General features: G+C 40.7%; 1 protein-coding gene across 8 annotated transcripts in view; it reads right to left on the bottom strand.

Moving 5' to 3' along the window:
* Window positions 1-1,452: 1,452 nt before the first annotated feature.
* Window positions 1,453-27,742, bottom strand: part of LOC133411869 (partitioning defective 3 homolog) — a 239,468-nt gene continuing 213,178 nt past the window's right edge. For 6 of the 8 annotated variants that reach the window (XM_061694629.1, XM_061694633.1, XM_061694631.1 and 3 more), the window contains 3 exons: window positions 15,215-15,338; window positions 10,889-11,022; window positions 1,453-6,740 (listed from right to left, as the gene is read on the bottom strand). In XM_061694629.1, coding sequence (XP_061550613.1) covers window positions 6,374-6,740; window positions 10,889-11,022; window positions 15,215-15,338 — 625 coding nt within the window. In that variant the 3' untranslated portion in view covers window positions 1,453-6,373. Of the gene's footprint in view, window positions 6,741-10,888; window positions 11,023-14,736; window positions 15,141-15,214; window positions 15,339-27,742 lie in introns of those variants that run through there. The other 2 variants (XM_061694635.1, XM_061694636.1) reach the window with 2 other exon arrangements.

The following is a 27,742-nucleotide window of genomic DNA, read 5'->3' as shown; positions in this document are numbered from 1 at the left end:
CCTCTCCCCTCTCTTGGTGCCCTTGCCCGTCCTTACTCACAACGGGCACTTAACATGGGCTCGCTTTTGGCGGGCTATGACACTTTTCGAGTGGTGGCTGGCTCCTGCGTTGGGCCCTGCTGGTGGCTAGGGCCCCCATGCTCTCCTGGGGTGTTGTGACTGGTGGCAGTGATGGGGCGCACTGGGCGGGGGGGGGGGGGGGGGGGGGGGGGTTAGGGGGGAATTGGGTTTGGGGGGCCGCCCTGGGTCCTGGGTGGGTCCCCCGCTGGACAGGCTCGCTGGCTCGGTCCCCCCTATGGCCGAACCCACCCTTCCTCGGCTCAGCAACTCCGTACACCAGTTGACTAACATCCATGTGATATGGTGTTTATTCACTAACAAGTTCGATACACATGCTATAGGCTTGTAATTGCTTGTTCTGGGACCACTAATAACAACACATATCAACTCACAGGTTCTTACAGGTGTTTAGACACTAAAAAGAATCCCACCGCACCACTCATCATCCTGTCCTGCCCTTTTCTCATCTTGGTTAGTTATTGGATATCCTCACCAGGTGCCCCCCCCCCATCCACAAATAATAACACTATTTGACTGTTGTAACGCTACTTGTGCTCAAATAACTATTGTTCTGTTGTGGTTCGTACCCCTAGTAGCCTTGTCCACTCTATCCCTCTGTCTTTCCACTACAAACCTATTTTTAAAAACATTTAAAATAAGCCGAGGGAATATTTGAAACTCCCGTGTTGCACAGCAAAACTGTTCCAGCAGAAAAGGCATACAGATCCACCATTCTGCAAGAACATGAAGCTGAACAAGAAGGGTAATAAAACAAAAAAAAAGGGACGGTATCAGTACTCACCCATCGCTACATTTGTTTTTAGTTTTTTTTTTTTTTTTTTTACCAACGTCTGTTGCATGCTTTCATTAAAATACCCCAAGAATCAAGAACAATATAGATATTTCTAGTCATACTGCTAACAAGGATGCTAACAGCGACGCTATGAATGATGTAAATTTTCTGACTCTGATAGAGGCAAAATGGCAGCATAGGACATTTTCTTATCTAGAAAAACATATGCGAACAAGGCGGTAGCAAAGTTGCGATACATGACACTAACAGGGCTTAGCAATGTTGCCAACAAGGTCCTAGCAATGTTGTTAACAAATATGCTAACAGTGTCGCTAGCAAAGTTACTAACAAGAAGCTTGCAATGTTGGTAAGAAGGAGCTAGCAAAGTTGGTAACAACATGCTAATGTTGAAAACAAAAATGCTAATGGTGTTGCTTGCCGTGTTACTAATATCATGCTAATTTGGTGCTAGCTATATTGCCAACAAGCCACTCACAGTGTTGCTAACAAGGGTGCAAGCAATGTTGGTAACAAAGATGTAATGTTGAAAAAAAAAACTGTTAACAGTGGTGCTCGCCATGTTTCAAAAAGTATGCTAATTGTGGTGCTAACAACAATGTTAAGAAACTATTTTTATTCTACATTTTTATATGTACACAACAAGTGTCGTATGATAACGTGACAAGGGAAAAATAAACAATTGCACATCAGCGTCCTACTTTTACCAAAAAAAAAACAAAAAAAAAAAAAAAACAATGCAGCAGCGGCACTAATAGTCCAAAGAAAGGTGAGAAAGGAGTACCGGACTTCATGAAATACTGTAGTTTTACAAAGATTATGAGCAAAAGTCGTATCCTTCTTCGTGTAAAACATGACATCATCATCATCAGGCACTTAGTAACGTCGTGTCCTGTTACCGTGACAACCACAGAGAACTTCCGTCACATCTTGTTAATGAGGCAACCACAAACACAAACTTCAATTTTTGTTTTCAACTCGTTACACACACAAAAAGGAAAAAAATACATATTTTAAAAAAGTTTCACGCAGTTAAAAAGTAACATGCAGATGCTCGCTAGCGACCTCATTCATTAGCATCCAGTCTGGAACGCAAAGCATGATGGCAAAGTTTAAGTTTAACAATTCTTATGGCTTCTTTGGAGTTGGAGAAATGAACATATTTGACTTAAACCAGCCTGTTGGCCATTCATTTTAGATATGTAGCTTAGCTTGACCTAGCTAAGCTTTTAGCAGCAGCGCAGGGAATCTTTTGTGAAAAACAACATGGAATGGAATTAACATGTATGCTAATAGAATTGTGTGCAACTGGCAACGTGACCAAAAATTACGTTAACAAGGCTCTAGCAATATTGCTAACAAGGTGCTAACTGTGTTGTAACAGAGACGCTAACAGCGGTGCCGGCAATGTTGCCAACAGTAATGCTAACATGGCCCTGAAAATTTGAGAACGATGCTTTCAATTTCTCACTATGACGGTAACGTGACGCCAATAAGGTTGCTAGCCAGGTGCTAGCCATGTTGGTAAAAAAGATACACCAGCAACATTGCTAACAATGTCCTACTAGAGTTGCTAACATCAATGGAACAAGGCGCGACCCAAGTTGCTATTCATGTGCTAGAAACACTGCTCTCATTGACCATGTTAGCTGACACCACTTGCAACAGCCAATAATGTTGCTAACAAACACTAGCAGTGTACTAAGAAGATGCTAACAAGCACGAACCATGTAACTGACAAAGTTGCTAAGATGATTAGATGCTGATGTTGCTAAGATGCTAACACGGTGCTGTCAATGTTGCTGACAAAACACTACCGATGTTGCTCACAGAGATGCCAACAGCGGTGGGAGTGTTATTGCTACCAATGATGCTAACAAGGCCCTGACAATAGCGATGTTCAATACCACCTTTCAGACCGATACCAGTACGAGTATTCACTCAAGTACTCACCAATACAGAGTACTGATACGATTAGTAATTTATATATATATAACATTTCAATTAACACAATAATAGATAATCTCTTTCTGACGCACATGATGAATACAGAGTGTAGCGCCAACTACTTGTGAGGAGGACTTACTCGATGTCATATCAGCTGGTATCGGCAGCCTTCACTAGTACGCAATATCTTGAAAAAGGGCTGGAATCAGTACTTGCCTTGGATTTTGATGTGCCAACTAAGTTATGTGACTGGACTTCCATTCATCCATCCGTTTTCTGTACCCCTTATCCTCACTGGGGTCGTGGGTGTGCTGGCGCCTATCTGAGCTAACTCTGGGCGAGAGGCGGGGTACACCCTGAACTGGTCGCCAGACAATTGCAGGTGACTGGACTGCCAAAAATGAATTGATGAAATGGATGGGATGGTTATTATGGAACAAGCACTTTTTTCCTGACTGGACTTGTAAGGCAAAATTCCCCCCTGAAACGGATTGGATGGGGAAGATTTTCAGTTTTGACAACTACCACGGAAAAAAACAGGTCTGGCAACCTCACTTACATTGGTCTTCAACCGCCACTGCTACCTGACAAAAATGTGCTTGTGTCAAAATGAGCTGCTTCTCTTTCTTGTGGCGCAAGCAGGCAGCAGGTGGCTGGCGATGAAAAATTCAGCGTTAGAGAGCAGCTCGTGAGAGGAAGCAGAGGGGGTAACGTAGGAGGTGGGTGGGGTGACAATGTAGCGGGAGTGGAGGAAGGATGATGTAGGCTAATGAACAACGACGACGACAGCCCGGAGCGGCAGGCAGGCCAGCGAGTCGAGCCCAGAGTGGTGGAGGGGGATTCGATGATGGGGGGTGGGGGGATTCGGCGGCAGATCAGAGCTGTCAACACTTCCTGGCTGATTCTCCTCCACAGGGACAGCACCCCATTAATCATTAATGAAGGGGGAGGGGCTATGTATTTTTATGAGAAACACACTGACCCCTTTTTTCATTCTCTTTGGGGAGATAAGTCTTATTTTGGGAGGAACAGGAAGATGACCAAATGAGGACATGCAGGCTATGGCTATCATCAGAGGTGGGTAGTAACGCACTACATTTACTCAAGTAACATTTTGGATAAATTGTACTTGTGAGAGTAGTTTGAATTCACAATACGCTTTACTTTTACTTGAGTATTTATGTGAAAAATCTAGACTTCTACTCCATTACAATGATCAACATGCCGCTCGCTACTTCTATTTATCCATTATTGCATGTGCGATCGATTGTTAGACTTCATCGACTTGCGCATAGAATGCCGTTGTGCCAATCCAACGTGATCATTAGTGTCATTTGACTTCAACTCACCAATCAGACAGCACAACCAAGTCACATGAGCGCACACAAACCCTTCGTGGGCCAATCAAAGTGAATCATTTTGGGACAAAAAAAAAATAGTCGCGCGAGTGTTTACATAAAAACAACAACTTTGTCACGCAGCTCTTAAATTGTGACTGCCTCAACGTCGACACTACTTCTAACTTGAGAAAACTGCGGTAAGTTGCAGATGTCTCTCACTCTCACGCTCAAAAGGGGTGTCGTATCTCCCTTTTCATAACTGAGGCTATTAACACGTTAGCAAAGCATTGAGGTGCTAATTTGAATGAAAACAGACAACACAAACATTTAGGGTTGTCCTGATCCGATCACGTGATTGGAAATCGGGGTAGCTCATGTGATTTTCAGTGGCTCTGTATCGGCTTGAAAAAGACATTTCTAATGTATATATACAGTGGGGCAAAAAAGTATTTAGTCAGCCAGCAATTGTGCAAGTTCTCCCACTTAAAAAGATGATATATATAGATATATCTATATTTAGATATATCCACACACACACACACACAGACAGACACACTGAACAAAAATATCATCGCAACACTTGTTTTTGCTCCCATTTTTCGTGAGCTGGACTCAAAGATCTAAAACTTTTTCTACATACACAAAAGGCTGGAGTGGCCCAGTCAGTCTCCAAATCTCAGGGAGTTGAAAATCTGTGTTGCCCAGCGACAGCCCCAAAACATCACTGCTCTAGAGGAGATCTGCATGGAGGAATGGGCCAAAATACCAACAACAGTGTGTGAAAACCTTGTGAAGAGAGCAATGTTTCTAGCACATGAAAACGTTTGACCTTGGTCATTGCCAACAAAGGGTATATAACAAAGTATTGGGATGAACTAGTTATTGACCAAATACGTATTTCCCACCATAATTTGCAAATAAATTCTTTAAAAATCAGACAATGGGATTTTCTGGATTACCCCCCGCCCCCCCTTTTTTGTTTTCCCTCTCATAGGTGAGGTATACCTATGATGAAAATTACAGGCCTCTCTCATCTTTTTAACTGGGAGACCTTGCACAATTGGTGGCTAACTTTTTTGCCCCACTGTGTGTGTGTGTGTATATACACACACACGCACGCACTCACAAAGAGAAAAAAAATATGATCGCAACACTTGTTTTTGCTCCCATTTTCCGTGAGCTGGACTCAAAGATCTAAAACTTTTTCTACATACACAGAAGGCCATTCCCCTCAAATATTGTTCACAAATCTGTCTAAATCTGTGCTAGTGAGCATTTCTCCTTTGTTGAGATACTCCATCCCACCTCACGTGTGGCATATGAAGATGCTGTTTAGGCAGCATGATTATTGCACAGGTGTGCCATAGGCTGGCCACAATAAAAGATGAGGACGCCGAGCATGCATGAATTAAAAAAATGATAGACAATTTGGATTTGCTTTGCCGAGGGATTGGATTGGGACTCGGGGTTGTCGTTGTCAGTCCGAGTGACTTAAGACTAGTACAAAAAAGTTTGATTGGGACATCCCTACAAACACTGTTCTATTTTTTCCCCCACCTCTCTGGGGGAGTATCCGTATTTCAGGAGGAGGAACAGGAAGTATATTGAATGTAGATATTTTGGTTTTGGTTTTTGGTTTTGTTTGCATGTTAGCATATCACTGAAGACAAAAAAAAAAAAAAAAAAAAAATACTTGACAAAAGCGCCACTGTACACTTTTCTCTAGGGAGTAGTCTTTTGATAAAACAGGAATGATATGCAGGCTGTGTTGGTTAGCATGTTAGCATAGCACAGAGGCAGAAAACAAAACTAAACACTGTGAAACGGGAAGTTGACTGAATGTAGAAATGCAGGCTGTGTTGGTTAGTGTGGTAGCTTACCAATGAGGCGCGAAATAAAAAAAAAATTCCGCTGTGCGTGTTTTTTTCTCTCTTGGGAGAACTCTTATTTTGGTAGGATGAACTGGAAGAAGATTGAACGTGATTATCTCAGATGGTGAGCATGTTAGCCTTGCATTGAGGTGCAAAAACAACAAATCCGACAATTGTCGCCAGGAACAAAGATGAAGTCAAGGCACGGGGTGTGCATGTCGAACCACCCCTGGAGGGATGTTTCAAACAATGGGCTGCACAGTTCAGTTCACAAAATAGATGCCATCAACATGCGTGTCAAAAAACGGAGGTCTCAGCCGCTGGGCTAACATGGGTGCTACCCCTCAGGAATAAAAGAGCCGTCCTTTCTCCGAGCCAATGCGGTTGAGTCTGGCGAGCTGAGAGGGCGAAGGTGGCACGTCGTGGCGGTACGGGCCCTTGGGGGACGCCATCGGGGAGGCCACAGCGTCCCTGGGGGAGGCCCGGCCCTTTGCTTCCAGCTCTCGCCGCCTCTGCTCCTGCCTGAGAAGCTCCTGGGCCTCCAGAAGGACCCTGGCGTTGACGTTGGCCACGCTGGGGAAGCCGTTGCGGGAGCCCTGGTGGTAGCTGGAGTAACGAGGATTGTCTTTGGCTGTCTGGAAGACCTCGCCGGCCGGGTACGACTTTTCCCAAGAGTCCGGAGAGATGGAGCTGGGATTCTTCCGGGGTTGGCTGAAGAACAAAATAAACCCAAAATCATATCATTAACCCAAATATAATAAAATGAAAACAACAACTCACAAAAATACTCATGCCATTCGTCCATACATCCATTTCCCACAACGCTTACCCTCACTAGGGTCGCAGGCAAGCTGTAGCCTATCCCAGCTGACTCTGGGCAAGAAGCGGGGTACACCCTGAACTGGTTGGCAGCCAATCCCAGGGCACATAAAAAAACAACCAACCATTCACACTCACACTTACACCTACTGACAATTTAGAGTCTTCAGTTAACCTACCTTGCTTGTTTTTGGGATTTGGGAAAAAACTGGGGTATCCGGAGAAAACCCACGCAGGTACGGGGAGAACATGCAAACTTCACACAGGCGAGGCCGGAGTTAAACTCTCAGAACTGTGATGCAGATGTGCTAACCGGTCAGCCATCCTGCCGCCAATACTAATCAAAATCACATACAGTGGTGCCTTGAGATACGCATGACCCGACCAGATAGATACAAGGCAAGGAACGGATTAATGGCATTTTACATTCATTTTAATGGGCAACGCTGATTTTGAGATTCCAGTATTTTGAGTTACGAGTATCGTCATGGAACGATTTCAACTTGTATCCCGAGGCACCACTGTGTTTGGATACAGCTCAACTTCAGTCAACTGTCTTGTACAATTTCATGTTCTCGATCAGCCTTTCCAAAACCTTTCAATCCTTTAAGGTCACATGATCCTCCTCCTCCTGTACCCCCCAAAATGACTCAAATGAAATGTGTACAGCTAATAAAGAAATTAAAGTCATTTTATAAAGGAAATGTTCATGATTAACACTTAACTGTTGTGTGTACGCCCGTTTGGGTAATCCATGCACAGCTTTAAAAAAAAAAAAGAAAATACATCTCATTGAATGCAAGTGAGGCTTAGTTGGAGTAAAAATATCAAATCTCAAGCCACTAGTAGCTGAGCTGACGCAAATGGTGAGGGGAAAAAAAAAAAAAAAGGGTCGACCGTTCTCATGGCAGTTCCGTCTCGACCCGATGTACGAGCGTCCAAATGCAGACAGCGCCACCTGTTTCATCTCCCGACGCCACAGATTCTATGAATAATGAGCAGGTTTATCAGCCAGCGGGAAGAAAACACACAATCGCCCTCCTTCTCATACTCGTTTCAATGTGAGCATCAAGCGCAGACCTTCTTTATTTACTTTTTTTTCAAGGAACGGGGAACGGCGCTATCTATCGCTGCTCACCGAGTCGAGCCGTGCATGAGCATGAAGGCGGTGAGCGTGCTCGTGATGAACACACATGACCATACACTGATATACACCAATAACTATACATAATAAACACAGATATGCACAAACATACAGTCCCCTCCAAAGGTATTGGAACAGCAAGGTCAATTCATTTGTTTTTGTTCTATCCCCAAGACATTTGCGTTTCAGATCAAAAGATGGCAAAAGTTCAGAATTCTAGCTTTTATTTCACTCTTTGTTATATTGCACTTATATTACCCACTGTATATGCAGAAATATATTAACACACAAATACTGGGCTTGAAATATTTTTTTTCCTTTGAGGAGCAGTTTTGCTCATCATTTCTTCATTTGAGGAGCAACTTTATAATTTTGAGGAGCCATTTCTTTTGCAGGTTAATTGCACAGGCACCTGAAGCAAGGGTTTTATTAAACAATAAAAATACAACACTATAACGGGGGAATTGAAACCAGGGCTGCAGCTAATGAATATTTTAGTACTCGAGTATTCGACTGAAAATTATCCAAGTATTGGGACAAACGATATTTCTGCTTGGTTCAAGAGCAATTATGAACACAAAAGAGAAATAAGACCTTTCACTTCATAACATTATTACTATTATAACTATTTGTTTATGTTTTTTGAACAGCAAAGTTTTTAAATTCACACTGTGCATAAAAGGCATTAATTAAAAAAAAAAAAAAAGGCATTAACAGCCTTTGCTAGCATTTTGCGACATATGAATACATTAGGTTCATGACTGTGCATTTATGAGCTTAGACCAGCTGACTAGTAGTAGTACAAAGAATGTTGGTCTTATTCCAAGTTTTGGAAGTGTTCCATTTGTTCAAACTATAATGAAGAAACATTGAGAGAAAACAAACATTTCTTTCATTTGACTTTAGCAAAACCCTCCTCTGTTTGGGTACATGACCCATTTGACTCTTATTCCTCTTTGGCCACATCTGCCACGTTTTTCACCCACCCGACTCAAAGTTCGGCCACTTACAGATCATCAGATGGTAGTAAACTGGCCACATGTCACACAGTGACGACACTCAGCCAAAGTACCCCGGAAGTAATGTTTCGGTTGCGTACTGTTACTTGTCACCTTTGTAATAAACAAAGCCATTGCTCTATGTTGCTGACGGGCCATTCCCCTCAAAATGCTGGCCATAAATTTCCCCATTGTTTGAGTATATTTTATGAATGGATTTGAGGATGGTATGTGAATAGATTTGACGCTTATGCGAGCTTATTTGACCTGTATGTGTGCAGACGTTTGACATGTTTATGTGAGCTTGTATTTATAGGAGTTGAAAAGGAAGTGGTTTCAAAATAAAATATGGCATTGACCAACAGCCATAAAGTACAATAGTAAGCCTAACTTAAGCAGTAACGTTACACAGCATTATACTGTATAGTACATACATATATATTTATAATGTATATATGTTGTATACTTGTTGATTATTGTGTTACAATAACGCGTTCCCTCATTGATTTCAAATGTCTGCTTTTAATGTGTTAGTGCTGTAGGATACGACGTAATGATCGGCCAATCAGAAGCCGTGTCGTGAATGACGTAGGGCTAGGCTGGCTTGTCTATCAAGAGCGAGACGCCATTAACCGGATGCGGATGCTGCCGAATAAATGTGCCTTTCGGGCTAAGGCGCAAGTGGACGTGTGTTTACTCCTGGACTCAAGACAGAGTTTCAACACCGCTGCGTTACAATCTGAAAAATGTATACGGTTCTTTGCAGGCAGGATGGCCGGATAGTCGCGTTTAAGCTCCCTTGCGCCGGTGTACCTAATGAGGTGGGCAAAGGGAATGAAGGAATTTAGTTGCCGTAGTGGAACTCGTGTCATATAGATATGCACTACAGACTACACACACACTCAGAGTCAAATATTTCATGACTTTTCTTTAATATAGATACATCTCAGTAAATTAGAATATAGTTGAAAAGTTTTTCTTCCGTACTCAGAGTGATTAAACACTGAAGTGCTTTTCAGAGGGGAAATTCCAGCCTAATTTCTACATTAAAAATCACTATCTCTTGAATTAATTCATTATTTCGTTTGACGTTATATTCTAGTTTCTCAATACGGGGAATTTTTTTTATTTGCTATGTGCTGTAATCATCAAAATAATAAAAATTGTAAATATGAAATACTTCACTCTGTGTGTGCAGTGCATCTCTATAATTTCACTTTTTGAACTGAACTACCTAATAAAATATTTACACTATTCACGTGAGCATGATTGACATAAACCCATGAATGCCAGTGATACGTGCGAGAATGTGATTGACGTTCTCACATGAACGCATTTGATGAGTCTTTATGAGTGTTTGAGTAGTCTTTATGTGAGCAAGACTCATGCTTATGAGAGTATTTGAGTACTCTTTATGAGAGGAAGACTCGTGTATGAGTGTTTGAGAATAGTCTTTATGAGAGCAAGACTCGAGCGTATGAGAGTGTTTGACGAGTCTTTATGAAAGTGTTTGAGTAGTATTTGAGCAAGACTCGTGCGTATGAGTGTTTAGAGTAGTTTTTATGAGAGCGTTTGCGTAGTCCTTACGAGAGGAAGACTAGTGCGTATGAGTGTTTGAGTAGTCTTTATGAGAGCAAGACTCATGCGTTTGAGTAGTCTTCATGAGAGTGTTTGAGTTGTGTTTATGAGAGCCTTTCAATAGTTTGTTTGTGTGTGTGAAAGCATTTGAATAGTTAAGTGTGAGAGCTAAACCTGAATAATGTCCCTCACGGCGCCTCATACGAACATAGAACTTACGTAGCCATTCGCCAATAAACACAAAAATAAAACATTCTTCCTGTTTCAAGACCAAAGACGCAAAGAAACAATCATGTGTTAAAAATAATTGGTATTGCTACCGTGGCAACGAGCTGTACTGCCGCTGAGCTTGAGTGAAGGCATCTTCCTGCCTCTGACGCTGCATCTGAACCTCCACTGACACAGAGTGACGACCCAGCTGCTGCCCCGCTGTCGCCACGCTGGGACCGTTGGACTGGAAACGACATCGTCATATGACATCATCAAGCGACATGGGAAATAATGAGGTACTAGTAGGGCTGGGTGAGTAATCCATTTGTTCACTATCATGGGGTCAGTTTGCGCGGAACATGCCCAAAGACATGACTACCACTTATGCAATGCAAAAGCAGTCATTTATCCACGTTGGAAATTTTTGACCAGAGATATGTACGGCCAAGCATTTGAAATCGATTAAAATCGTAAATCTTATGTAAAATAAATAAATAAAACTAACTAATTTAATCATATTAAGGCCGTATTGCTGAGCGGTGCCAACAGCTAAGAATATGACTTAAAACATTGCCTCTCCAGTTACGGGTTTTGCTTTGTTTTTATTTTATTTTTTTCGCCGAAGAGGAAGCGCTTCATAATGTGTATAATAAATATTTTTCTATTATTTCTGTGGAAGTAGATGGTTGATCGAAAGCTATCAGGAGAAATAAAGCTAATCCAAGGGGGGGAAAAAAACAACTGGTTTTGAATAATGCCATTATCATTTGCTTTTTCTATGAGGAAAATAAAAAATAAAATAATAAGTTGGATTTTTGTTTCATTTTAAAAGTTTAACAGTTCAGAATGTGAGTTAAAAACATGGCCTGTATAGCTTTTTCAAATTTTTTTTTTTACATTTTCTTTCCCACGAGGAAGCGCTTCGTATCTGTATAGAAAAAATTATGCATTCCGACTCTTTCTGTACAAGTTAATTGCTGATTTAAAGTTAATAAACGTTAAAAAAAAAAACATAAAAATAAATTTTAAAAGGTGCTTTTATTTTTTTAATGCCACATCATCCTAACAATGTTGCAGAATGTGACAAAAATGGCTTGTACAGTTATTTTTTTTTAGATTTTACAACCATATCACCCAGCCCTACAAGTGCCGATTCACAATAAGCCACTTGATTAGGTACATAGGCAGTCACTTACCTGACCAAGATTGTGTCATGATGATGTCAAAATGGTGGTCCGGTGACAAAAAAAACAAGACAGGAGGGGGCGGAATGAAGGGAGAAGAAGCATGCTGGACACAAGTTACTGGATGACGATGATGTATGTTAGACAAGGTTAAATCAAGGAATATGAACACAACATGCCGGCACGGTGAAAGACTGGTTAGCACATCTGCCTCACAGTTCTGGGACCGGGGTTCAAGTCCCGGCCCCACCTGAGTGGAGTTTGCATGTTCTCCCCCGTGCCTGGGTGGGTTTTTTCCGGGCACTTCGGTTTCCTCCCACATCCCAAAAACATGCGTGGGAGGTTGGCTGAAGACTCTGAATTGCCCGCAGGTGTGAATGGTTGTTTGTTTCTATGTGCCCTGCAATTGGCTGGCGACCGGTTCAGGGTGTACCCCGCCTCGCGCCCGAAGATAGGCTGCAGCAGCCCGCGACCCTAGTGAGGATAAGCGGTAAAGAAAATGAATGGATGAACACAACATCACGTCCATTTAAGGATTAGTACAGTTGTATCAAGTAAAAAGGCTTGAAGGCAAAGTGTCACACATTTTTGGCACGTGGACTTGAATGCTCACGATTGACCATTCCGAAGCGTTCTGTATTGGTACTTGGTGTATACTAGACTTTACGTTGATCTGATCGGTGTGATAGGTATCGGCCGATAATTACTATTTTATGCTGATCGGCTTTCGTGTCATAATTCGCCAATCCGATCAATGACGTCACAAGACATTGAACTCCGCGTCGCCGTTGCGTACGAATCCAAAAGCTAGTTTATTTTTAGCCTTGTCACGTGTCTTGTGGCGCAGTACTGTAACTATCTGACGGCCAAGAAAGTTTTTTTCTATCTTGTCGGTTACAAAATACATCATCAGTGTGGGACTATTTTGCGGTGTCTCAGACAAACGGCACGTATTTGCAGTCTGTGCACAACTGAAGTATGTTGTGGGGAACGTCATTTAAATGCTTCAACACAAATTTGATCGGGCACCTGAAGAATGTACACAAGGAGGAGCATGCCGCGTTCAAGCAACGAAGCGTGAGGATAAGCGGTACAGAAAATGGATGGATGGATGAATGGATACAGTACTCAGTATACAAGTATATACAATAAACAAGTCATGTAAACGCACACATTGCTCCATCGGTGATCGTTTTTTTTTTTTTTTTTTTGTAAACTTGCTGATCGGCCCCAGAAATCCTGATCGTGTCAAGCCTAGTGTATACGTGATGACACGGGACCGCTAAAAGCGACATGGCCTTCTTTGTTGCTTTTTTTACGAGACAAGGTACGAGCTGTTTTTTGTGTAAAACGGGTTAGACCCAGGACCGGTCGCCAGCCAATCGCGGGCACAGTCGGAACAGGCTTTAATAAATAAAAATGCGGTAGAGTGATCCCTCGTTTATTGTGTGGATTGGGTTCCGGACCACCCCTGCAATAGGTGAAATCCGCCATGTGGCAGCCATGTTATATTAAAGCTGTATGAATTTCCCCAGTTCCACACTAATTAATGTTTCCCACACTCTTCTAAACATTTCCTATTGTCTTAAACACTTGATACTCTTTAACATACATCATAACAAAATTCTATGAGGGCACTAACCATTTAAATTGATGCAGATTTTGAATGGACTGCACAGCCGCAAAGAGCATTACAGCTGTCACCCTGATATTCTTTTCATCCTTCTTTATGTACCAGACCTAAGATTTATTGATGCCATAACGGCAATATAAATATATCAGCAATATAAATAATGAAAAAAAAAAAATAATAATAATACAATTCGGCGATGCACTGAATCTGCAAAAGGTGAACCGCGATGTAGCGAGGAATTACTGTACAGTGAAGTCATTTGGCACATTCCTTTTGCATTTTTCCCCCAAAATTGGTGAATTCTTTGTAAAATAAAGAACTAAAGTAAACAATTTGAGATACACGCATATTTTTGTTCATTTTAATAATGAATAAATGAATAAAATATTAGTGTGGTAAAGGGCTCACGTGATAAGCAACAATTTAAAAAAGTACTTTGTTACATTGATTTTGCATTTTCCCCCCTAAAATTGGTTAATTAAAAGGAACAAAATAATATTTTTAAAATGAATTTTATTCATTTATCTCAGTAAATAACAGGTTGATTTATGGTAAATAAAATGTTAGTAATTTAAAAAAAATACATAAACACTTGTTCATGTTATCAAATTGGTTAATGAATTATAGTTAATTCAAAATAATATAATTTTATCATGCTAGTTTGCCCACTCCTAGAATAATAATTAAACAATAAAGGATTTTATTTTTTTTATTTTTATTTTTTTAACCAAAACTGCTAAGATTTTGTAGTAATTCTTAAATCCAACAATAAGTCTTCATTGTCAACATGCTAGGTTTCTTTTTCCTCGCAATGTTTTGCTTTCCCCAACAATGACAATGTGGTCCCAAGCTTTTGTTGTTGTTAAAGAGCCAAATGTGATCTGAAAAAGTTTTTATTATGCAGATAAAGAAGAGAAGATGAGTTGGGCTCACTGTGAGTTTATCAATATCTGAAAGAAACCACAGCAGCACATTGACAACAAACATACAAAAAATTATAATATGAATATTGAAAACAGATGGTAGCTAAGAAATACCATTAAAAAGTCTCAATTTAAACAATTATACACCACAAAAGTACAATCATGCTACCTGTTGAATTAAAAAAAAAAAAAAAAAAAAAAAAAAAAAAAAAGACTTCATGAGTTTAATGTTACTACGGCTCAAATACTACATCACTCTTACTTAAAATACAAATTAAAACTGGCTCGTAAATATAAATATTACAAATAATTGATCATTTTGCTTGTTAAAAGTGTGAAAAGGCACCGGAAAAGACAACGGTTAAAACCTCCTTTGACAACAATTGATTAAGTTGACCACTCACTCAGTCGCACGCACGCGCGCACACCTTCTCACTCACACAGACGCATACACACAGTCATTCAGTCACTCCCCCTAGTTTGACAACAGCTGACAACTTGGTGGGCGGGTCCATGCGGATGATTGACAGACACAAAGGACCGATGAGATTAGTGGCGATGCGACATGCTGACAGTCCGAAGGGGTGCAAGCTTTGTTTGGGTTGGGGGCGTCCGGTCAAGTCTGGTCGCCAGTTAGTGGTGGTTAACGTTCGTGTCTAACGGTGTTAGCGTGCCGGCCCGGCGTCACACACTCACCCAGGGCTGCTCGAAGCTGAACGTGCATCGGCGGTCGTCGGTGTCGTCCGGAACGTTCTGTGCCTGCTGGAACTCCTGCCTCAGCCTCTGTATCCGGTCGTGGTTGCTCGGGGCCACGCGGTTGCTGAACACACAAACATGCACATCAGTCAGTATGTTTGTGAGTGAGCTTTAATGAACGCGAGTTAGAGAGATTGTGTGTGAGGGTCAGTGAATGAGTGTGAGAAAGAGTGTGAGAGGGTGAGTTACTTTGTGAGTGTGTGTGAGTCATTGAGCCTGTGAGAGTGTGGTGATAAAGGGATGAGTGAGTGTGAGTCTGCAAGAGTGTATGAAGGTCAGTGATGTGTGCGAGAATGTGATTGACGTGCTCGCGTGAACGCATTTGAGTAGTAGTAAGATGCGTGTGTATGAGAGCATTAGAGTAGTGTAATGAGAGCAAGACGTGTGTATGAGAGCATTTGAGTAGTGTTGAGAGCAAGACTTGTGGGTATGAGAGCATTTGAGTAGTATCAATGAGAGCATTTGAGAAGTGTTAATCAGCGCAAGACTCGTGTGTATGAGAGTGTTTGAGTGGTCCTTATGAGAGCCTTTAAGTAGTTTGTATGTGTGTGAAAGCATTTGAATAGTAAGTGTGAGAGCTAATCCTGAATAATGTCCCTAACGGCCCCTCATATACGTGAGTGTGCGTGAGTCTGAGTGTCACTGTGAGAGGAGTGTGTGCGCATGTATGAGTGAGGGTGTAAGTCTGACTGTGTGATAAAGAGATGAGTGTGTAAGAGTGTGTGTGAGCTGTGAGAGTGAGCATACGTGAGAATGTGATTGTGTATGTGTGTCTGTTGAGGGTGCCCATGCCTGTGAGTGTGTGCGTCTCTGTGTAAGTGAATGAATGTGTGTGAGGGCATGATTGTGAGTCGTGTGTGAATTTGTACGTGTGTGTATGATTGGATGCGTCTGAGTGTGTGAGTAAATGTGTGTGTGCCTGTGTGAGTGAACGAGTTTTTATTTTTAAAAATGTTTCCTTCTCAATATGAACAGTGGTCAACTTCTTAATACACTTAAAAAATGCACAGTAAACAAAAGATTAAGTGGTGCAATAGTTTGACCCCGTAACAGACCATTTCAACTGGAATTGTCTGGTCACTTTATATGAATGACATCATCATTATGTAAATGAGGTGTGGAGATGTTGCCTTCGGGGCCCGTCAAAGTGGCGCTAATGTTTAAAAGCAAACACAAACGCTCCCCCATGCTGCATTTTTAATTACACATTTTGATGATAATAAAAATCACCATGTGTGCTTTGGTATCTCAGCCTCCATATTAACACACTTTTTAAAATTAAACGCCATCGCGCGCACACACACACTTTACCATTTTAAAGTCGCGGATGATTTTGTTATTATCTGATTTTTTTTCTAAGCACTGTGGAATCCGTCTGTGATGAAAATAAAATACATATTTTTAATTTCAAAAGAAAAACTTCAGGACTGGGATTTGTATGTAAATTACACATGCTACTAATAAAACAGGACATGAATTTGCATGCATTTTAAAACCTACTTTTTTTTTTTAGTTGGAGAGATTTTTTAAAAAAAATATTTTAAATTGAAAGTAGAAAGTATGGGTAATAAACATGAAATAGAATGTGACTGTGATTCTGCTTATTATGCAGCTGCTTTTCAACTGTAGGCTTTTGGTCGGCTGTTTACTGAAGCGTTGAATCACGGCGCTTGACTCGATGGCGTCCGCTAAAGTCGTGCGCCCACGCCGCCTACGTCCGGGGCGCCATGTTCCTTTCAGAAGGCTTCCCGCCAGTGTTCCTCGCTCACAGGGGTCTGCCGAGAGCGCAGCCTGCTGACTCGGCTCAGATGGCGCGGCATACGTGCTTGCTCGTGCTTAGCCTTTCTGCCACTTCTCCTTCACACAGCCAACATGCAAAGTCTGAGTCACCAGGATCGCCCGTATCCATTCTGTGTCTAATATTTTTTTCCCCAAACATTTCTTTACAATGTTTGTTGTTTTTCTAATATTGGTGTATTTTTTGTCTAGTACTGACTCGGGAAAGGTGTCAATTCTGGTCTTGTTGGACCTCAGTACGGGGTTTTGATACGGTGGATCATAAGGATTAAATGGAACAGTCCTTAAATGGTTCAGGTCTTCCAACCCCAATTCCAATGAAGTTGGGACGTTGTGTTAAACATAAATAAAAACAGAATACAATGATTTGTACCTGGAGGAAAGGAGTTATTTTGTAACCACTGGACGTGTTAAATCTCATCGAATATCAATGACCTATGGGGTCCCTCGAGGATCAGTTTTTGGACTCCTCCTGTTCAGCCTGTATATGCTACCGTTGGGTCAAATTCTTCAGAACTTAAAATTTTGACTATCATAGCTATGCAGATGACACACAGTTATATCTAGCTGTGTCTCCGGATGACTGCAGTTCAATTGAAGTGTTGTGTCACTAAAACAGATAATTGGATGAGCCAAATTTTTCTTCAATTAAACCACTACAGAACTGAGAGAATTGTTTTTGGCAAAAAAGAAAAGAGGATTGCTGTTAGTAAATACATGGAGTCACTCTCTTTATAAACCAAAGACCAAGTCCGAAAACGTCTGACAGATTCCGACCTGACTTTCAACGGTCCCATCAAATCAATTACTAAAACTGCCTTCTACCATCTGAAGAACATATCCAGAGTGAAGGCTTTGCATGTGTCAAGGAGACCAGGAGAAGCTCACCCATGCTTTTATCTCAAGTAGATTTGACTATCTTCTGACTGGACTCCCCAACAAGAGCATTAAACAGCTGCAGCTCATTCATAATGCTGCAGCTCGGGTTCTGACCAGAACAAAGAGGTCAGAACATACTGTATTACTCCAATTCTAAAATATCTTGTTTCTCCAGTCAGCTTTAGAATATCATAGAGTTCTGCTACTGGTCTATAACTCACTAAATGGTTTAGGTCCTGAATACATGAAAGAAATGCCAATGGAATATAAACCCAGTAGCGGAGCACAGAGTCCAAAGCAAACATGGTGAAGCAGAATTTAGCTATTATAGTGCACACAAATGGAATAAATTGCCAACAGAAGTGACATCAGGCCCAAGTGTGAATGTTTTTAAATCCAGCTTAAAAACTTGTTTTTTCTCATGCTTTTTAGAGCATTTCCACTTTTAAATGAAATTTCTTGCACTGTTTTTAATCATACTTTTATTCTTTTTGTCTCTTGTTTTAAATGTTTATAAGCTGTTTTTTTTCTTTGTTTTTAAATGCTTTTTCTCATGTAAAGCACATTGCGTTACCTTGTGTATGAAATGCGCTATATAAATGAATTTGCTTTGCTTCGCTTAGTATTGTTTTGTTTGCATGTTTCACACCGTACCTGCGTGGGTTTTCTCTGGGTAATCCGGTTTCCTCCCACATCACAAAAACACACATGGTAAGTTGATTGGAAAATCTAAATTGCCCGCAGGTGTGATTGTGAGTGAAAATGGTTGTTTAACAGTGGGTGCGGAAAGTATTCAGACCCCCTTAGAATTTTCACTCTTTTGTTATATTGCAGACATTTGCTAAAATCATTATTTTTTCCCCCTCATTAATGTACACACCATCCATCCATCCATTTTCTGAGCCGCTTATACTCACTAGGGTCACGGGAGTGCTGGAGCCTATCCCAGCTATCATCAGGCAGGAGGCGGGGTACACCCTGAACTGGTCGCTAGCCAATCGCAGGGCACATAGAAACAAACAACCATTCACACTCACATTCACACCTACGGGCAAATTAGAGTCTTCAATTAACCTAGCATGCATGTGGAAGGAAACCAGAGTGCCCGGAGAAAACCCACGCAGGCACGGGGAGAACATGCAAACTCCACACAGGCGGGGCCGGGGATTGAACCCCGGGTCCTCAGAACTGTGAGGCCGACGCTCTAACCAGTCGGCCACCGTGCACGTTCATCATAAGGTCAGGGTTTCAGAAAATAAATATGCCCATATACAGTGGGTACGGGAGGTATTCAGACCCCCTTAAATTTTTCACTCTTTGTAGCCACTTGCTAAAATAATTGAAGTTCATTGTTTTCCTCAATGTACACACAGCACCACATATTGACTGAAAAAAAATGGAATTGTTGATTTTTTTTGTAGATTTATTGAAAACGAAAAACTGAAATATCACACAGCCATAAGTATTCAGACCCTTTGCTTAGTATTTAGTTGAAGTACCCTTTTGAGCTAATACAGCCATGAGTCTTTTTGGGAATGATGCAACAAGTTTTTCACACCTGGATTTGGGGATCCTCTGCCATTCCTCCTTGCAGATAGATTCTCTCCAGTTCTGTCAGGTTGGATGGTGAATGTTGGTGGACAGCCATTTTCAGGTTTCTCCAGAGATGCTCAATTGGGTTTAAATCAGGGCTCTGGCTGGGCCATTCAAGAACAGTCACAGAGTTGTTCTGAAGCTACTCCTTCGTTATTTTAGCTGTGTGCTTAGTGTCATTATCTTGTTGGAAGGTGAACCTTCGGCCCAGTCTGAGGTCCTGAGGACTCTGGAGAAGGTTTTCGTCCAGGATATCCCTGTATTTGACCGCATTCATCTTTCCTTCGATTGCAACCAGTTGTCCTGTCCCCACAGCATGCTGCTGCCACCACCATGCTTCACTGTTGGGGGACTGTATTGGACAGGTGATGAGGAGTGCCTGGTTTTCTCCACACATACTGCTTAGAATTCGGGCCAAACAGTTCTATCTTGGTCTCATCAGACCAGAGAATCTTATTTCTCACCATATTGGAGTCCTTCAGGTATTTTTCAGCAAACTCCATGTGGGCTTTCATGTGCCTTGCACTGAGGAGAGGGTTCCGTCGGGCCACTCTGCCAAAAAGCCCCGACCGGTGGAGGGCTGCAGTGATGGTTGACTTTCTAGAACTTTCTCCCGTCTCCCGACTGCATCTCTGGAGCTCAGCCACAGTGATCTTTGGCTTCTTCTTTACCTCTCTCACCAAGGCTCTTCTCCCCCGATTGCTCAGTTTGGCCGGACGACCGGCTCCAGGAAGGGTTCTGGTCATCCCAAACGTCTTCCATTTAAGGATTATGGAGGCCACTGTGCTCTTAGAAATCTTAAGTGCAGCAGAATTATTTTTGTAACCTTGGCCATATCTGTGCCTTGCCACAATTCTGTCTTTGAGCTCTTCAGGCAGTTCCTTTGACCTCATGATTCTCATTTGCTCTGACATGCACTGTGAGCTGTAAGGTCTTATATAGACAGGGATGTGGCTTTCCTAATCACGTCCAATCAGCATAATCAAACAATGGTGGACTCCAATGAAGGTGTAGAACCATCTTAAGGATGAGCAGAAGAAATGGACAGCACCCGAGTTAAATATACGAGTGTCACAGCAAAGGGTCTGAATACTTATGGCTGAGTGATATTTCAAATCCGTTTTTTAATGTTAATATGGGGTGCTGTGTGTACATTAATGAGCAAAAAAGAAATTAAATGATTTTAGCAAATGGATGCAATATAACAAAAAGTGAAAAATATAAGGGGGTCTGAATACTTTCCGTACCCACTGTATGTGCCCTGTGATTGGCTGGCATCCAGCTCGGGGTGTACCCTGCCTCTCGCTCAAAGATAGCCGGGAGAGGGTCCAGCACGCCCGCGACCCTGGTGAGGATAAGCGGTATGGAAAATGAATGAATGAATGAATACTGGTGATGTTTTTTTTTTCTTTTTTTTTTTCATTGTCACATTTTTGTCATAATACTCTAGAGACTTTTTTTTCTCAGTGTTTTCTTTCTCATATTTTATGTCTAAACTGTTCACATTTCCCCCAATATTGGTGGACAGTGGAATCTCGGTTTAAGAACCAACCGGTTTATGGACAATTTTTTTTTTTAAAAGAAACATTACCTTAGGTTACACACTATTTTGGGTTTAGGAAGTCTTGGAATGGCTGTGGAAGGCTCAAAAATTTCAATTATTTTCACACATTTTTGTCATAATCTGTGGATTTTTTCCCATGTTTTATTCCCAATATTTGTGGGATATGTTTTGTCTAAAGTTCACATCACATTAAAAATTGTGTTCACACATTCTTTTTTAAAATATTTGCTTATTTTGTTTCTGATAATCTTGTGTTTTTTCCAAAGGCAATTTTTTAAAAAACATTTTTGCAAAATAAATAAAAAAAAAATAAAATAATACTTTTGGTGTATTTTACATCTCTTGATATTGTATTTTTCCCAATACTATTTCTATTTTTCATCCAAAATGTTCAAATTGTTTCTTGTTTGGTCTAATTCCTTTTTTGTAAAAATTATTTATTTTCTCACATCTAGTATTTTGACTTTTTTCCTCACATTTTCTCCTAATATTCAGATTTTTTTTTTTCCTTGTCCCCTCGTTCAAATCCTGCCTTGGATTGCCCGTTTAATTGTGGCAAAATCTATCCGCCATCCGCGGGGCTAAAGCCACTTAATCTGCAAGGAAAGATGAGGAGAATCCGGATGACCCTGGATTTGGCATCTTGTTGATGCGAGCGTAATCTCTCCGCGGTGTCAACACAAACACAGCTTGTTGAGCATGCTAATCCTCGGCTAAGGGTTAGCATCCAGTCGCGCTCATTCCCATTTGGAAGCAAACCGTTTCCCTGGAAACACTGAAGGATGATGGCACAAGGCAGACCAGGTGACACATTCTTGTTGTCGTATTTATTTTCTAATAATTGTGTTTTCTTCTAATGTTTTGGTCTTTTGAACAATATTTTTGTATTATTTTGTATAGGATGTGTATTGCTTTGTTTAGCAATTGTGTAGTTTTGATTATTTTAAAGGAATTTTTAGCAATTTCTTTTTATAAATTGTTTTTGTGTTATATGGTTTGTTTGTAAAGAGAGTTAGATTATTTAATATTTTATGTATTGGTCTAAAATATATTATAAAATATTTTGTGTGCATATTGTAATATTTTTGCATTACTTTGTAAATACAATATTTCTCGATGGAATATTTTGTAATTTTTGTCTAAATTGCTCACATTTTACAGTGTATTTTCTATCTAATATTTCTTTTAACATTTGTCTGATATTTTGAATTATTTTTATATTTGGTTTAATATTTAGAATTATTTTAACACATTCGTTTCCTGATACTTGTGAATCTTTCTCATATTTGTGCATTTATTAATATAATTTGTAATATTTTCCTCTAATACGCTATTACTTACAAACATTGTCGCCTGAATAGTCAAGGATTTTATTTTATTTTATTACTGATACTGGTATTTAATTTTTTATATCAATGTATATATTTTTATTTTCCACCTAAAAATATCACATTTCTTCCCAATGTTGGTGTATTTTTTTTTTATATATCTGAATTGTTTTATCACATTTCTTTAATTCTTTTATCACATTTCTCTATTTGTGGCAGCATTACATGCACACACATTATGACGGCTCGTGAGATAAGGCATTTCTATAATCGTGAGGCGTCACATGACCCAGGCAGCTTGCCGGTCACCTGGGGAGATAGTTACCAAGGCAACAAGGCTGGGATGTCACTTGGCGGCTTCGCTTTAGTCCGACCGGTCAGCTGGTAGCGGACTGCTGCCTGACGATTCGCCATTGTGTGAACATGCTGCTCTTCAGACCCGTTACGCTCTCGTAGAGCTGCATTAACAACTATACATCACACTGTCACACAGTTTAACAACAATTACATTGCTAATACATTTAATTTAAGATTCTTCCAGGTTATTTATAATTCTTGAATTCATTCAGGTTTTTCAAAGTTATCAAAGTTCTAATTAAAGGTTTCAAGGAATTTAGTTTCTCTAATTTGTCAACAGGTCCATTAAACGTAATAAAGTACTTTAAACATTTGTTAAGTAAGGTTCTTGAAAATTCTTTACAATATCTGAAGTTCCTTAATGTTATTTTAAGGTTCTTTAACTTAAGGTTCTTCAATCTAATTTAAAGTTCAAGATATTTATGGTTCTTAAAAAAATATTTAGGTTCTTCGAAATGGTCTGAGGTTCTCTAAAGTACATTCAAAGTTCTTTAAGGAAAGTTCTTCACGATCCTTGAGGAGTCTTCAAGAAATTATTTTAAATCTTTAAGGTTCTTCAGTTGTTGTTTTTTCTTAAAGGTTCTTTATAATTTTTGGAAACCTTGATACATCTTCAAAGCTATTTTTAGGTTATTTTAAGTTGTTTGTATTTTAAAGAAACATTTCTTCAGTTCTTTTAAAATTCTTTAAAATATTTTAAGTTTCTTACTTCTTCAAAAGGTATTCAAGGTTGTTGAAAAGCCTTTGAGAATCTTTGAAGAGCTTTACAGTGACTTCCTGTCCACACGTGTCCTAACCAGACATTATTAGTTCAGCTGTGTGGTGACTGATGGACGCGGTCGTGTTCCAGACAGTTCCGGGCTGTCGGGTCGCGAGTTGGGAGGGTTTGTGGGGGGAACTGAAGCTCCGTGTGAGGACCTCTGTGTCTTGCGTACTCAACTGAGGAAGTCACTGTTGCTTCTGACAGGTTCAAACATTTTAAAAAGAGCTTTATTATACAAACTAAAAATGCTAATTGCTTCATTATCAAGGAAAATTAACATTTTGACTGAAGGGAAGACAAACTTTGATGTTAGGTTCCTGGTTCGTCAATCATTTCTTGAGACCAAAATATAGCGTTGTGCTCAAGACCACACTATATGAGACCAAGACTTGCCCAAGAACAGAACTCACCAAGACCAAGACCATAAAAATGTATTTTATAAACCATGACAAGGTTGAATAGTTCAAGAGCATTCTCTCTTCAATGTTAGTATTTTTTAAAACATTAGACAGCCAAAAACAGACCGCAACTCTTTCAAAGCGCCAACATGCAAAAATCTCAAATCTTAATTTTTTTAAATGAAATTCTTGCCCAAAAAAACCCATCTTTTTATGTATTTAAAAATTAAATGCGAGTGTGAAGCTAGCTTGTGATGCTAACGGTACAAAGAGTGAAATAATAGCCAATTTAGTTGATTTGGCGTAAGCTACTGCCAAAGTATAATACTGTTAGATAAATCCATTTTAAAGTGGAATTAAAACCTCTTCCCAGACATAATAATCTCAGAAACACAAAATCTTATTCGTTGGTGTTACTTACAGTTAATGTTAGCTACCTGTGTTTAACAACTGTTAGTAAAACGTAAATTGAAGGTATTTATTGTTCTACCAAGTGCTTCTCCTTCCAAATGATTAACGTGAAGAATATCAGATCAGCGCTGGTCGTGATGGAAAATCCCCTACCCAGCCAGTCCGAGACAAGACCAAGACTTTCAAAATGTGGTCGAGACCAACACTAACAAAATCCAACATTCCCAAACCCTGATAGCACACCAAATTAACCCAATCAGTCAATATTTCTGAAGGGGACAACAGGTAGAAACCAGACTTCCTGACACCAAACAGCTAGTCACAGATGACGAAATGACGGCAGCACACCAAATTAGTCCAAACAATTAATTTTAACATTATTTTTCAAGAAAGAAACAACGTATTTTAGGAGCCAGGCTTCATGCTACATAGGAATAACTGTGGCCTACATTAGGGGTAACTGACCCATTGATTTGCCCCCTTTTATGACATCAAACAACCAGTCACATATTAGCAAACGATGGCAGCAGACCAAATTATTCTTAAAAAAAAAATCAATCAATCAATTTTAAAGATGTTTTTCAACCAAGAGCAAGGAGATGTTGCACAACAATAACAATGGACTATTTTTGGAGGCATTCACTTTCCCCCTTTTCTGACACCAACAACTAATCAGACATTACTAAATAATGTCAGTGCTCTAAACAATGCATTGTAACGATATTTTTCAAGAAAGATGACATATTTTAGGAGGCAGACTCCCTGCCCTATAAAAATAACCATCCTCCCACCTTCCTGTCAAGGGAAAGACACGGGGGCACGCTATCAAAGAGCGCCATGGATGGAAAAGAAAAGTCAAAGGGTGTCAGCGCACTGAAGCCTTCACGCTTCACGCAATCCCTCCAGAGGACGTCTGCTGCTGTCTGGAGAAGATATTCCAAGATGGGAAGCGTGTTTGAATGCTGAGGGGGAAGGATGAACAGTGAATGGCAGCACAAGATAAAGGAAGGAAGGAAGAAAGAGTCCTAAGAAGCAAGGTAGGAGGAAGATAATGGAGGTGCAACATGAAGGAAGTTGTAAAAGAAAACAAGCCAAATCCACAAATAAGAAACAAGTTCTCCTTCAACAAATTCTGGTAGCGCTCATTACAATCTCCCTTAAGCCCATTTCCTTCAAATTCCTTATAAATATGTCAGTGAAAAATATGACAGTTGTTTTATTATGTCCGTATCAAGAGGCATTGTTAAAGGTGTATCAATAGTGTTGCTTGTTTTTTTTTTTTTTTTTTTTTTGCAAAGAACCAAAACCTGCTGATATGTGAAACTACAATCTCGTTCAACCACCAAATGATTTGAGATGTTCCTATTTCCATTATGCTAAAATGCTAATTGTGTCAAGTTTTTAAAGGCCGACTTGGATTTAAGAATTATCTGCACGGTAATTTTTAAGTATAATTTTTATTTGGGAAACGAGACTTTTTAAAGCAACCACGCATCTTGTTGGAATTAAAATTACTCCACTGTAAACAAACAAACAAAAAATGATAAAAACATTGAGTTGTTTGACAGTTACCTACATCGTCACAGATTACGAAAACAAAAATCTATAAAGAACAATCAATACGACCAAGGGTTTTGATGTTTTGACACCATCGTATTTCATGGTGACTGCATCTAATGGCTGCAAAGCTCTTCACACGTGACTGATGATTCACTGCATCGTGTTGCATAGCTGCCGCTCAGTCGGCTCCGGGTGACCAAGTCGCGCATCATAGTGGGAAATCACAATGCATCGCTACGCTCGTAAATCTGTTGTTTTGTGTGTGTGTGTGTGTGTGTGTGTGTGTGTGGCTATGTGAAACTAGTTCTCTCTTGAACATCCAATGATCATTGCTGTTATGATCTCCGTTATGCTAAAATGCTGATTGAATGTGTGGGCTTTTAAAGTCCTTTAAACTGCGGATTTAAATGTTATGTTTAATTTTGGAAAACTGACCTTTTTAACTCACCCAGTATATTATTGCTATGGAATCAAAATCATTTTAAACTAGAAAATGATAACCTACTTTTTCATCTTCAATTAAAGATAAATCAATAGCTTGTGTTATGATGGCTTTTGGGAGAAAACAGGGCTTGAAATAATGCTGGGAGTCTTCAAGTACAACCACCATGTTCCCATTGAAGACTCAGAAGACACGGAAAGATTGATGTGGAAAATATCATCAAAGGCATAAAAGGTTTGCGGTTCTTCCGTTTTTTATGCTGAAATGATGGCGAGAGGCATGCAGCTCGCCGCGGGGCAAACGCAATGCGAGGACGGATGAAACGCTGCAGGGGAATATTTTATAGATTAGATCGACTAGACACCACGAGAGATGGCAGCTGGCGAGGGCTTCTGGAAAAACCCTCAAAGAGATTTGAAAGGATGGGGGGGGATGGGGGGGGGGCATGCTACGTCATCACGGTTAAGTGATTAAAGCAGGGAAGAGGAGAGAAGGTCAGGGTGCAGACTACGTTGTGGCATCATGTGAAACAAATCCCTGGAGAACACACTGACTTTTTGATGGCCAACCAGAGGGATCATAAATAAGACATTAAGGAGATTGAGGGGGCGTGGGGTGGCTTGGCTGGACTTTAGTGTTCCACTTGCGTTGTTAGTTGTTCGGCCCCATCGTATTTCATGGTGACGGCATCTAATGGCTGCAAAGATCTTCACGTGACTGATGATTTACTGCATTGTGTTGCATAGCCGCCGCTCAGTCGGCTCCGGGTGACCAAGCGGGAAATCACAATGCATCACTACGCTCGTAAATCTGTTGTTGGAACTCACTATCAAATGCTCAGTAATGGCGGGAGTTCGGGAACAAAGACCCACCGTGAATAGTAGACCTCGCCAAAAATGTTTAGAATTTCCTATAATAATTATTTAACCTTAAATACAGCGGAACTTTGAATTACATGTTCAATTGGGTCTGTCACCAACCATGTAAATCAATTTGTCCTAAACGCATGAGTTTTTCAAGATCCATCCATCCATCCATTTTCTACCGCTTATCCGAGGTCGGGTCGCGGGGGCAGTAGCTTAAGCAGGGACGCCCAGACTTCCCTCTCCCCAGCCACTTCATCCAGCTCTTCCGGGGTGATCCCGAGGCGTTCCCAGGCCAGCCCAAGGACGTAGTCTCTCCAGTGTGTCCTGGGTCGTCCCCGGGGTCTCCACCCGGTGGGACGTGCCCGGAACACCTCACCGGGGAGGCATCCAAATCAGATGCCCCAGCCACCTCATCTGGCTCCTCTCGATGTGAAGGAGCAGCGGCTCTATTCTGAGATCCTCCCGGATGACCGAGCTTCTCACCCTATCGCTAAGGGAGAGCCCGGACAC

Source organism: Phycodurus eques, chromosome 13, assembly GCF_024500275.1.
Source record: "Phycodurus eques isolate BA_2022a chromosome 13, UOR_Pequ_1.1, whole genome shotgun sequence".
Lineage (NCBI taxonomy): Eukaryota > Metazoa > Chordata > Actinopteri > Syngnathiformes > Syngnathidae > Phycodurus > Phycodurus eques.
The sequence above is the reverse complement of the archived record's forward strand: the minus strand, read 5'-3'. Positions and strand labels throughout refer to the sequence as shown.